Source organism: Brachyhypopomus gauderio, chromosome 5 (genome assembly GCF_052324685.1).
Source record: "Brachyhypopomus gauderio isolate BG-103 chromosome 5, BGAUD_0.2, whole genome shotgun sequence".
Lineage (NCBI taxonomy): Eukaryota > Metazoa > Chordata > Actinopteri > Gymnotiformes > Hypopomidae > Brachyhypopomus > Brachyhypopomus gauderio.
The window spans coordinates 33,527,672-33,541,940 of record NC_135215.1 but is presented as its reverse complement, the minus strand read 5'-3'; the positions used below and the strand labels follow the sequence as shown (position 1 = coordinate 33,541,940).

The 14,269-nt window shown below is 40.2% G+C and overlaps 1 protein-coding gene across 6 annotated transcripts in view; it reads right to left on the bottom strand.

Annotated features, from left to right (window-relative positions):
- cadps2 (Ca++-dependent secretion activator 2) overlaps positions 1-13,145 on the bottom strand; it is a 118,040-nt gene extending 104,895 nt beyond the window's left edge. The window contains exon 1 of one of the 6 annotated variants that reach the window (XM_077007307.1): positions 12,544-13,145. In XM_077007307.1, coding sequence (XP_076863422.1) covers positions 12,544-12,849 — 306 coding nt within the window. In that variant the 5' untranslated portion in view covers positions 12,850-13,145. The remainder of the gene's footprint in view (positions 1-12,543) is intronic. The other 5 variants (XM_077007306.1, XM_077007310.1, XM_077007312.1 and 2 more) reach the window with 5 other exon arrangements.
- Positions 13,146-14,269: the final 1,124 nt, after the last annotated feature.

Below are 14,269 nucleotides of genomic sequence, written 5' to 3'. Positions count from 1 at the left end.
GCGCCGCGAGCGGCGCGAGGGTCCGCGCGGCGAAAATGACGTAATCGCTGTGGCTCCGCCCGTGCGCGAGGGCCTCGCGCACCTCTCGAATTTTGTAACTTCGCGCGCGCGCCGCGCTTCAGCGCGATGGACAAAGTCATGTTTGCCGGGTTCATACACCTATACAAGGTGGAATTAAAGCACTTGTACGTCACTTTAAAGGTCCATTTCAATATTTCCCAGCACGTTAAACTTAATTAAGTTAAATATTTATACATATACTCGAAATGAATCGAAATAATTCGCTTTTTTTATCACATTATTTAATGGTTGTTTATTTTCAAAACGCCCAATCTTAACGTCTTCACGTTCTCTCATGTTTCGCCCTAGAATTACAAGAGGCTCGTATTTGTTAACGTATCGTTTCGGACAACACTGCAAAGCCATATTTACGTTTGATGCCTGATGTGTATATATACGGTCTCTGGTCAGGTAAAATGTTCTTTCCCCGGTTTTGCAGGGGTTTTTTATTCTCCACTGCCACCTATCGCCACCTATCGTTTCGGAGAACACTGCAGCGACGCTCGTGACGTTCGCGAAAGTATAAACGCCTACACCGCTCGCGCAGGGTCGCGCGAGGTGGGCGGAGTCGCGCGCTACGGTCGCTCGCGAAAGTATAAACCAGGCTTAAGGAAGCAGAGGTTGTTGCACAAATCTCCTTTGGATATTTTACCAGCCTGTTGTAGGAAGTACAATATTCTATGATGTGTGCTGATGCAACAACAACAAGAGTGCTCTGGACACACTTACTCTAGCAAGCTTATTCGGACGGCTGGCCGAGTGGTAGGAGTAAAGCTGGACTCGGAGCAAACACCACCGAACAATCTACTAGCCATCGTGGGCAACACCTCACACTGCCTGCATATTGCACTGGAGAGAAGGAAGCACATTTAGTGGCACTTACAGCTGCACCGTGTGGAGCGCCATGTGCGATCATTCTTACCCGCTGCTACAAGACTCTACATCGAGTCTCACTACTGCAGAGATGACATTGACCTGCTACTGTCTGAACTCCACTTCGCTCTATCAAACAACAACATCAAGCTAAATTGTAATGATCATTTTTGTACATGACTCTGCACCCTGCGGCTGAATCATGTTTACAACACTTATCAAACTACCTCATCACTTGGTGCAATGTGTTCATGGATATTCAATACCATTAGATGCCTAAATAAGTAAAATATGCTTATAGGAAGACTTGTACCCCCTTAGTCTTCACTAAATGTGTTCTTAAGTCTGTTAGTCAAGTCTTTATCCTGCTTTATTTAGGCAATTTCCTTTGGAATCAATAAAGTTAATTCCTTCCATCCATCAATCCATTATTGTATCCATCCACCCTTCCATCAAGCAAGTTGTATTTTAATGCATGCATTTTTACAACAAAATAGGTAAGCCCACTTTAACCAGTTCAATACTGGATGCATTTTCCAGTGATGTGAAAAATTGAGCTGATGAGATGACTCATTTCATTTTGGAGGAACAAGTGTGATCAGATTTTTACTTTAAGCTTCCTATGTAGAGATAGAGATGACCTAATGTTAATTTGTACACCACAGTCATGTACCTGAACCATGTAATTTGTACCTTTTTCCAGATTTAAATGTTTTCAACATAACACATTAAATTATTAGCTCAATCCTGCACAATTTGTGGATTCCCACAAAACAATGAATAGAACTGTGAAGTGCTTAAGGAAACTGCTGCTGAATTGTTTTTTGCCAGTACAGATTATTCATCAGTTTTATACTTGACCACAAGTACACTATGCCATGCAAAATGTGCAAGATGTACCAGCATGATAATTTAGCATGCTGATATCAACTTGCTTGTTTAATTGTATAGGCTTTACCACAGGTAAACGCAAGAAAAAAGGACCCACACCAAGAAACAGATCACTGACCAATCCGTCGAGACCAGTGGTATGCCAAAAACCAGTAACTGCAAATTTATGCAACTGCAAAGTTTGCCATCATGTTCTCTCCAAACAGTCCAAAATGTGCCCATCAAATAAATGTCAATTAGCTAAATAGGTGCATGTGCAGAAGCGTTTTGATCACTTGCCTGCGTGACCAATCATTGATGGAGAAAACATCACCTGTTCCACATTTACCTTCAGACCGGTTCAGGTGGGTTCAGGTGGCGGAACAATACTCTTTTATGACTCACTAACATATGCAAAATATGTAAAAAACATCACATGCTGACAGTAAAAATATTGCGGCAATCTACATTTATGAATGAGGAAAGGTGTATGGTGGCACTATGACCAGGTAACGTTACTGTAAATGCGCAAAAAACAAACAAAAAAAAACCCCAAAAACAATGCAAAACTCAAAAGCTACCGCCAGATTTAGTAATTCCAATTGAATGCAGGCAAGCTCTACAGGCCACAACTAAGCCTGATCGGTCACCTAAGCACATGGAGGGCTTGATGAGCCTGCGAGGACAATTATAAATAGGCTTCATTGACTGGAACTACTCGTTAGACAAACCACAGGAGGGCGGGACTGGAGGGTGATGCATGGACATCCAATCTGTCAACAAGGCAAACAAACAAATTGCCATCACACAACAGACAGCCGCGTAGAGCCAAGGTTGCCCCCACCCCCCGAAGCTTGGCTTATTGGTTCATTGGCTATACCGGTAAGTAGTAAGTGGCAAGTAGAAAATTATGCAGTTTGGGCTTTATGATGAACTTTAATCTAGACCACCGTTTCCTCTGTTGCCACTCTTGTCCTCTTAATTCCTCACTGGAGAAGGCCAAGCAGAAGAGCTACTTCCTTTCAGCAGAGTTCCTGTTTGTGACTATACATGGCAACCTAAAAAGGGATGCTTAGAGAAGAATGTCATCAAGAGGGGCAAAACCCTCTGAGCCACACCACCTCACCAACAGTGTGTACGTACGTATACATACCAGGGAGCCAAGCTTCCAAGAGACATGCATCTCGTGAAGAATGAAAGTAAGAAGGGAGGCAGATGTGAAAGTTTGGGACTCTGCTCCTGGTGAGAGATTTGCCAGTCTCCACTGCTTGGAGTTAAAATGTCAATAGTGCTGGAAAGGAGGAAATTCTATTTATATAAACAAATACAAAGCCGATTATGAAATAAAGCCAAGATTCTGGAGCCAACAGATTAGACATATGTGGAAGGAGGTGTGGGAAATCCTTCAGTGTGATTCCCAGGCCGTCACTGTCAGCTAGAATTATAGGTACATGAGAGAGAATGTGTTGGGAGTTGTTAACCCCCCTCCCCCCAAAAAAGAGAATAATACATTAAAATAGAAAGGAAATGACAGCAGAAGAGGGGAACAGAATCAGAGTGCGTTTCAGACTGCCTTAGTCAACCCACTCACTGGATGGCAATAAGGAAAACGATGCATTGAGAACACCAGAGCTGGCACTTACGTAAAGCTGCCCTGGCTCATAAACAAAGAGTAGTCTCCCAGGAGGCCCATATATTTATATTTGCATTCACTTACTCAGCAGACAGTCCAGCTGAAAGCAATACCCATTCAGCTGCATTTACATATCCACTTAACGCCACCCATCCAACAAATCAAACCAAAATGTTTTGAAAACAATGACTCGTTTTTCACGGCACCAAAAATGTATTATTTTCTGACAAGCCACATGACATTTTAGTACATATACTTGGCACTATTCCCCGATTCACTGCTGCTGAACAGTGCTTTCACAGATTCTCTGAAGTGTGGGGTAGAAAGGCTCTTGCCAAGTCATTCATAAATGCAATATCCAAGAATGTGAAAAGTCTGGTTGTATGCAGGTTCCCATCACTGTCAGAATGTGCTTGCCATAAAAAAAGCAGTGCCTTAAAATGACCACCAAAAGTTTTAGCACAGTCACTATATTGGCAGTCACTACACATTCATTAGTCACTACACATTCTTACAAAAATACAATTGGCAAGATCCCATTTATAACTACCACTACTATATCCACCCAGTTAGTTAAGTGGGTATGAATGCACATTCACCATGTATGGCAGCATTTAACAATTTTTGACAACACAAGCAGTGCATGTTTCTAAAAGGAAGAGTCCACGGTCACTGACTTGTCATAACTGAAGATAAAGTATTCCGCAACAGAGGATCCTATAACAGAGAGGATCCTATATAATGCTGCAGTGGCGTACTGCTGCCTACTGTCTTTAATTACTCTAGAGAGGTCAGTGGCACTCTGCACTCAGAACAAACATCTTCTCCATAGAGCAGGCAGCTGCTGCAATGTGAAAAACTCAACTCATGTTTTTCCTGAAAGTTGTCAAAGTTTATGATTACACATTTCTGAATTGAGTACAGTTAACCTTTCAATGAAACATTTGCATCAAATCTTATATCGGTTTGTCTATTCAGATTTAAACATGTGAACAAGGAGACTGAAGTATACATTGGGCTTCTTGCTTCTCCAGGGTCCAAGTCATGTATTAACTATGAATGCCTAAAACTTAATTAGCATTGCAATTCCGTTAAACATTTCATTATGGTTTAAGAATAAAAATGTGCTATACTACACATAACTCATAGGTTTAGACCTTAAAGTACAAAGACTGTGGGGGCATGTGGAGAATTTCAATACATTTTCAACAAACTAAACAAGATACAAGTTGCTACCAAATGAAACATAGGCTACCCAATATGAATTATCCAAGCAAAATGTTAAAATGCCATTGTATTGCTAAACACGTCAGGCCATGCATTATATTTAAAACTGACAAACTTATTACAAAAAGCCCATGTTAAACAATATTGTGGCTCCAATTGTGAGAAAATTAACTTCCATTAAGCAGAAGCAGTATAAACAGTATAAAGCATTATAAAAGAGAAAATTCCTTAACTTTATTGTCTCTGGTGAAGTACTAGCTGGTGTGTTCTCTGCTCAAGTAGTCTGCTCTGCTTCACACTACTCTGAAGTGGTAAATCCATTACTTTGCAATAGCCATTTGCCTATAGAACAATATATACACATGTACACTATATTGCCAAAAGTATTTGCTGACCTTCCTTGACATCCCATTACTAATCCATAGGGTTCAATATGACACTGGTTCACCCTTTGCAGCTAGAACAGCTTCAACTCTTCTGGGAAGGCTGTCCACAAGTGTGTGGAGCGTATTTATGGGGATTTTTGACCATTCTTCCAGAAGCGCATTTGTGAGGTCACACACCGATGTTGGACAAGGCGGCTTGGCTTTCAGTCTCCGCTATAATTCATCCCAAAGGTGTTTTATCGGGTGGAGGTTAGGACTCAGTCAAGCCAGTCAAGTTCATCCACACCAGACTCTGCCATCCATGTCTTTATGGACCTTGCTTTGTGCACTGGTGCAGTCAGTCCTGATGGAAGAAGGGGCCAGCTCCAAACTGTTTCCACAAATTTGGGAGTATGGAATTGTCCAAAATGTCTTGGTATGCTGAAGCATTGGGATTTCCTTTCCTTGGAACTAAGGAGCCAAGCCCAGCTCCTGAAAAACAACCCCACACCATAATCCCCCCCTCCACCAAACATTACACTTGGCTCAATGCTGTCAGACAAGTACCGTTCTCCTGGCAACCACCAAACCCAGACTAGTCCATCAGATTGCCAGATAGAGAAGCATGATTTGTCACTCTATAAAATGCACCTCCACTGCTCTAGAGTCCAGTGGCTTTACACCACTGCATCAAACACTTAGCATTTCACCTGGTGATGTATGGCTTGGATGCAGCTGCTGGAGGCCACATGAAGTTTGGATGTCTGTAGTGATGGACTCTGCAGAAACTTGGCGACCTCTTCAGTATCTGCTGACCCCTGACTGTCAGTTTACGTGGCCTACCACTTTGTGGCGGAGTTGCGGTCATGTTGCTTCCGTTTTCATATAATACAGCTGTCTGGAATATTTAGGAGCAATATATATGAGAGATAATTTGGGTGAACGAATACTTTTGGCCATATAGTGCATATCTACACACACAGGTACATATATGAAGCTCTGTGGACAGAAAGGTATTAAATATTGCATCTTGAAACTAGGGCTTCAACAACTAAATCAATGACCCATCAGGGATAATTGCTGGTAAGCAATTTCTTTATCAGGTATGTTGCTACATAGCCATCCCAAACCACTTCATTGCGAGAGGGAAAACATTAAAAGATGCTCAACACTATATCTGGAAAGTGGTACAGTATATTACAGACTTTCTGGAAGAAAATTCAGAGTAAGCAAAAAATAAATAAAACATTTGACTATTTGTCATACTGAAAGCCAAAAGGTGTTGGCTTTAAAGGGTACCAATGTCTAGAATTTCTGTAAAAGGACATTACCAGAAATCTACATTTTATATTTGGAAAGTACCTAATGGAAATCTCATTTGCGTGCATGAGTTTTGTAGAAAAGTCCAATGCCAACGAAAAATGCTTTCATTGGTACAAAGGCTAAATGACAACTAGGAGCTTTACTTTTATATAATTAGATGGCGTAAATATTATATATTCCTACAAGTCTTTTCCATTGATGCCAAGTTTTTGCGGGGGAAAAAATAATAAAAGATGCAATAGACAGATGACTCATCACTAGTTGTTGCCTGAAGCAAAGCTTACATTTCCAGAAAGGTGTTGTATTCTGTGCCAGTTTGCTCAGTAAGAAATTTTTTTAAACTAAAGGCAGTAGCATCAGCCCACTGTATGTGGTAAACGTTTGCAAATATAAAACCAGAACTAAACGCACATGCATGTGTCAGTATGAATCACACATACTAAGGAATACCAAGAATGTGCAAGGCTAAGGGGCAAAATGTGCCCTTAAGAGATCAGTTCTACATGCAATGTTATACGCTTTAGTCACCTCCCAAGCGATGCTGAGGGTTATATACCCTTGTGATTTACTAAAAATAGTGGTGTTCCTTAATGCAAATGTAATATTTGGAAGTATGGTTACCAGGTGCATAAAAGTAAAATTTACACAAAACGTTCCCTTAGGACCCCCATACTCAAATAGCGGGCCAGAAAGGCTATCTATTTCTGGCCCGCGAGCCGTTTTGAAAAGTGTTTTTTTTTTTTTTTAGGAATTTTTTTTTTTTTTAATCGTGCTATCCGCTCTTATTTTGAAATCGCGCATCGCGATCTCAAGACGATGCCGGGGATTGCCTTTATGGCAACAACAAACAGGTAGCAGACGCCCAAATGCGTCTATTTGAGTACCCCTGCCTTAGGACCTTCTGGATGATTTTGGCCCTGATTTTAGATTTGGCTACTTGAAAGGTTTCATTGGATTGTATTGTGTGTTCAGGCCAGTACTTCCTCCAAGTGATGAGACCACTGGAATATAAAATATCTCCAATATACACTGTAGAAGCTAAGAATTATAAAAAAAATTACCAAGAAGTTTGAGATCCCTTTCCTTTTATTGCGATATTAGCTTTAGGCTTTAGATTGTTCACATACCCAATTACACAGTTCATATTTTTTTCCATCATTGTTTTTGGACTAGACTGTACCATAGTAAGTACAAAAGACAACGCCTTGTATTTTGGGGGTTTATGTGCCTCGATGGTGGAGATGAGTAATTAGTCATGCTCTACATTTTCTAATGCACCATGGTCTTGTCTGAAAAAGTAAACAATTTTGAGCATACACTCAGCAGCCACTTTATTAGGTACACCTGTCCAACTGCTTATTAATGCAAATGTTGAATTGGCCAATGGAAGCAACTCAATGCATTTAGGCATGTAGGCATGGCCAAGACAATCTGCTGCAGTTCGAACAGAGCATCAAAATGGAGAAGAAAGCAGATTTAAACGACTTTGAACGTGGCATGATTGTTGGTGCCAGATGGGCTGGTCCGAGTATTTCAGAGACTGCTGATATACTGGGATTTTCACACGCAACCATCTCTAGGGTTTACAGAGAATGGTCAGAAAAAGATAAAATATCCAGTGAGCGGCAGTTCTGTGGGCGCAAATGCCTTGTTGATGCCAGAGGTCAGAGGAGAATGGCCAGACAGTTTTGAGCTGATAGAATGGCTACAGTAAGTGAAATAAACCAGACGTTACAACCGAAGCATGAAGAGCATTTCTGAATGCACAACATGTTGAACCTTGAGGCGGATGGGCTACAGCAGCAGCAGACCACACTGGGTGCCACTCCCGTCAGCTAAGAAAAGGAAACTGAGGATACAATTTAGACAGGCTCACCAAAACTGAACAATAGAAGATTCAAAAAATGTTGCCTGGTCTGATGAGTCGATTTCTGCTGCGACATTCGGATGGGAAGGTCAGAAATTGGCGTCAACAACATGACAGCATGGATCCATCCTGCCTTGAATCAACTGATTAAGATGGTTCTGAAGGCAAAAAGGGGTCCAATCCGGTACAGCAAGGTGTCCCTAATAAAGTGGCCAGTGAGTGTATACATTAATGTATTCAGAAGCTACACAGTTTTGTCCACTAGGTGTACCAGGCAAATGCGCGAAAAGATTTTGGTCACTAAACAGAGAGCATGCAACAATATTTTGCCAAAACAAAACACTGGACATCTTACAGAAAAACCAGAAAGGTCATTGTTCATTTTTTCCAGTTCCGAGTAGGGTTGCAGCGTTAACCGGTTTCACGGTATACCACGGTATTAAAATGCACGGTTATCATACCACGTGCGTTTGCTTATTACCGGTAAAAGGCAAGCCAGCGGAGAAACTGACCCGCGCATGCGCAACTCCGCTCCAGTTCAGCTACTCAGCACACAGCGTTGAGAATGGCAGAAAGTGCATAAGACTTAAATTTTTTAACAAAAAAAAAGGCTAAACTAAAATCAGCGGTGAAAACGACAATGGCGGGCCTCGCGCGCTGTCGATTCGCGAGGTCGTGCACCTCTCAAATTTTGTAACTTTGCGCGCGTCACGCCTCAGCGCAGTGAACAAAGTCATGTTTGCAGGGTTCATACACCTTTACTAGGTGGAATTCAAGCATTTGTACGTCACTTTCAAGGTCCATTTCAATATTTCCCAGCATATTAAACTTAATTAAGTTAAATATTTATACATATTCTCATAATGATTCGAAATAATTCACTTTTTTAATCACATTATTTACTGGTTGTTTATTTTCAAAAACGCCCAATCTTAACGTCTTCACGTTCTCTCATGTTTCGTCCTGGAATTACAAGAGGCTCGTATTTGTTAACGTAACACAAGAGAACTGTTCAGTCAGACAGATATTTGTTGTGAAATGAAGTAGTTACAATTTCAAGCATTTTCAAGTACTTTAGCCTAAATTCCAGCACTTTTCAAACCTGAAACACAAAGCAACATTAAAATTCGTCAGGTAAATGTTCCTTCCCGTTGCTGAGGGGTGTTTCTTTATACTACCACATATCGTTTCGGACAACACTGCAAAGAATGTGATGGGCCAAGTATGAACGCTTCCGCCGTTCGTGGAGGTTTGCGCGAGGTGTCACTCGTGAAAGTATAAACCTAACTTAAGGTCCTTGCTTTCACTGGATGTGAAAGACGCCATTAAATTTACATGCGTTTATTTTCAAATTCTGACGTGCCTGTTTTTCATATGTTAAAACCAGACTCTGTGTCAAAGCCTTAAAATAGAAATTGTGAGGATTGTCAGAAATAAATCCTCTCATTCTGCAGTATTCCAACTTGACAGTAAAACGGACGTTTACAACAGTTGTTGATCAGACACTGACCCAGGCTCAGTTTATCAGATATTAAATAATTTAAACTTAAATAATTGTACTGAAATCCATGATTTATGTTTATATAAATACTGCAAAATTAGATAAACACATGTACAGCATATTTTCTTTAAAGGAGACATTTTGTATACAATAGTTCCATGTTTCTACAATAAATAATTCATTGAACAAAAAAAAAAAAAAAAAAAAAAAAAAAAAAACATTTTGTTGTAATTTCTTTAAGGGTCAGTGTATCTTAATAATATATGTAACAAACTGTGATACCGTGATAACCGTGAAAATCTCATACCGTTGCAACCCTAGTTCTGAGAGAACCTTTGGTTAGAACAGCTGCCAATCACTTCAAAGGCATCAACTAGTTACTTTTGACATTACTCGACAGCTCCCAACCTGCTCCCCCTCTTTCCCACAGACACCAAGCCAGGCAGAGGTGTGAAATACTGTCATTCAAAGAAAACTCTATGGACCAATCACAACCAAGGAATTTAAGAGTGGACAGCTGTAACTTTGCAATTCAGGAAGAGTGCATAAAACTATGCTTCATGGTTGCTAATAGCTCGAGAACAGTTTGCCATTTGAGGATGGAAATGAAATTACGTTTTATAAGATGTGGCGAGCAAAGTTTTTTTTTTTACCAACATTTTATAAACTGAAAGTGTGGTACAGCTGCTTTGGTAGTAAATGAATTGTGTTAAAACCTGAAATTATCTTGCATTGTAAACCTTCCTTTTAAATGGCTTTTTAAAAATAAAATAAAATAAATAAATAAATAAATAAAGAGACCCACGGCTAAAAGGAGGAACAAGCTGGAATTCTAGCTGCATGTAGACAGCTGAAAATCAGTATAGGTAGATGATCTAGAAAATAATGTATCTGGTTTGTTTTGAATTTTTTTTCTATGTTTACCAAGTGATTTGATGTTGAATTCATGCTATTATAATGCTCTACTTGGACAATAGCACTCACTGAAGTAGAATCATCATCTGGTGCAACAAACGTCTGAAAGTGACATCTCAAATCAAACCAGGAATGCCCACCAAATCACTTTGAGGACAATTCTCAATTTACAACATGTAGACTTTAGGCTTGATGCAGGACCAAAAGATTAAGACACAGTCACTTGGAGAAATGTCATGATAAGTCTTTCATGTTCTGGGATATAATTAGATGAACAGTTATGCCCATCAAGTGTTACTAAGTCTTTGGGCAATCCATTCCTGGATGATTTCATTCTAATAGTTTCAGATAGGCTGACTGCCTAGGAAGACTGCTCATGGTGCTAAAACTTCTTAGGATCCTCCATGAACCTCAGGGAAATATACCTTTAGCAGTCTTTCCATCTCTGGTCCTGATATCATCCAGCATACGAGAGCATTCAGACTGAGACCAACTGCACCACCTGAACCTTTCACAATTATGTTCTCTTGTTCGTGAGCTTGGGTGAGGGGTATGGCAGAAAGACCCAGTGTGAATGGTTCTCAAAACTCATCCATGCTGGGCTAGGATTTCATGTCCATAATATGGACAGGCACCCATCATGCAAAAGACTATGAACGAACCAAGGAATGAACCAAGGTGCCTAGAGCCTGCACAGAGTTGATCAAATGCTGTTGTAAGGGGGGGTTGTTCCACCTGTAAACGTAGCAAAGCCAATTTGGATTGCTCACCTCTTTAGAAATGCAGCTACATCAACAAAACACCATTTACCTCACACCATAACAGACACAGCTTCACCTGGCATGGAAACTGATTAATAACTAAAGATTACAATTACAATCTCCTTTCTCAGTATGACTAGATTTCATATACCCAAAGGATGCCTTTTCGACCTATAAAGGATTACATTTTCAAATTCAAACGACAAATACCATCTAGCCCAATTGTTGAAGTTCAAAATTAAAGTCAAAATGGCTTACAAGTATAAAAAAAAAAAAAAAAAAAAAAAAAAGTGTCATGTCATTGGAAGAAGAACGTTCATTTTCCAATAGTATAATGCATATTAATTAAATTTGTTGTAATAAAGATTGCCAATATACTTCGATACTAGTAAAGTAGTTTCATGTATTTAAAATCTTACAACTTTGGAAGTAATTTGATAATTTTCTTTCGCTGAAATTTGAAAGCAATTTCATTGAGATACAATATGACATGTTACAACGTGATTGAAGGCTCTTTTTTTCCCCAGAGGGCTCCTAAGCTAAATTTACTAGATACCCTAGAGAAACAGCATGCAAAAATTGATTATTATATTATATATAGACCATAAAGCAGGCAATGAAAACGTAGCCAACAAGTCTGTCTTAATTTCACTCCAACATTAAGTTACTATTTTAACCGTTTGCAGTAGAAATTCATGTTAACGTGGTCCCACCCGCCTTCCTTAAGTCATTAGAGCTCGATAGTGTTTGATTAGTAAAATTGCTTACAATCACTGGCCAAGTCCAACATAGCTAGTCGCAAAATGTCAGTTCCTAAAGAACGCTACTGTATACGTATAGGCATGTTTACATTACAAACTTTACACATTAAGCATACAGTTAACGTTCAGTGTAACGTTCACTTTTCATGCTTTAAAAAACAAAGTGCTTGAAAAAAGGTGGCTTAGGTTTCTCGAATCATCAGCTGTAGGAATTCAAAGGCAACGTTGCGCTGAAACACTGGTGTGTGGTGTTATGAGCAGAAGCCAAAGACAAACCCACAGTCGCTCTGCACGGTTGTTTTAAGCGAGGTAGCTGCTCCCAAGAGAAAATGTGAGGAGTGGAACAGGTGCACAAATCTTGTACTTTAATAGTAAACGTCTACTCACCTTTTGCTGTCGTCGTGCCATGTCCGTTGGTTGTTTGGCATTAAAAGGATATGCTATGCACCGGAGCACAAACACGTAAATCTGCAGTTTGATCTTCCTCTCCGATTCTTCTTTCTGAAGTCGTTCCTGATCATTTTTGTCCTCGTCAGGAGATGGAGGTGGCTGTTTCTTGCTTTGTGTACGCGAAGCTCCTGTGGTTTTTTCGGACCTTGAGAGCTTTTTAGAGGGTTTTTCAGTTTTAACAGGTTGTTCGTCCTCTAGTGGAAGTTCACCTCCGGATTCTTCACTGGAGGACGGGTCAAGCATAGTCAGCTTCTGAGAAGTCTTACAACTTGTGAAAAATTAAAGCGAAATGTTTTTATTCTTTCCTCTTCAGACGCAATTCGAGTTTTCTTTGTGAATATGTCAAGCCTCACAAGGGCGGAGTTAGACTTGGAAAGGTCCAGTGGTAGTCGTTGTTCCGTCCATATTTGCAGCCTGCCGACAGTGTCAGATCGCGCTCAGTGGTGTTATGCAGAATCGTGTGAGACAGGTAGGCAACCTGTGGCATGAGAAACGAGCAACACGTGGGAGGAACCATTCTTAAAGGTGCAGGAGGGGGCTTGCAAACTATTCCGTCAACTGCTCGGGTTTGTCGTCTTCAATACATTGAATGTTTTCGTTACATTTCTTGTCCATTACCCTCCAATATTCACATGTTATCCTCGCAGTAAAAACAGGTAAATGTAAATGCGGTGATCCACTCGTGCATTTTTGTAATTAATTCATTCATTAATTTACCATCTCCTACCTCACCCACCCCTAACTTCATTCACAAATGTTCTGGACCGAAAATATCTAATTAGTGGCACTCGAGATTAAATTGGGTAATGTTGGACCTGTGACGCTCATTAACTGTGTTTGAGTTCGCTCCCTATCATGCAGTTTAGTGCTCTGTTATAGCTTCAGACATTTTGCAGTTTTATGTGAGTTCACTGTGGATTTCAGATTTATTTCATAGTTCAATATATTGTTCCCTATAGTAGAGAACAATCAATGTTCACATGTTGACAGATCCAGCAACACTATTTTCAGGTTAAGCCAAAAGTAAGAGTCACAGACAGCTGCATTACTACCAGTGAGATTAGGGGGTCTATCATGATGGGGCTTGTGGCACAGGGCACCATTGAATGGGACCTTTCAGTTGAGGCTTATGACACACATCTACAATTTATAAAGGGACTCATTTAACTTGACAGTATCCCTCACCAGCCAGCCTAAAAATATAAATTTTTTTTTACAGACCCCGATGTTCATTTATGTCCCTCTTATTCATAAAGTCTGATCTTTCAAACAAGATATATTAATTATAAAATTTTACACCACCTGGCTGTTGTAGTGATGCCCAACTGTTCAATAAAGGTCTTCTACATCACCATCGAATATGATGCCATCTAGCAGTGCTAACAGTGTCATTACCATCTAAAATTCAGTAGGAAGGCCTGAAAACAGAAGCCTAAGAGAAACGGTGGATTGTCTCCAAAATAAGTGCCATCTGATGCTAAAAATATAGTGGTATTAAGGCACAGAAAGAGCCTCTAAAGTTCAAATGTTCACGCTCTATGGCTCAGCTCCTTCACTCACGTGATGGGACATTGCACGTGGCGTTCTGTTTATGATTTTGTCCTGCCAACGTGTCACCATGTGTTTCTGTTTGCTTTCCTGTTTCCGCATGTTGCCACGCCCC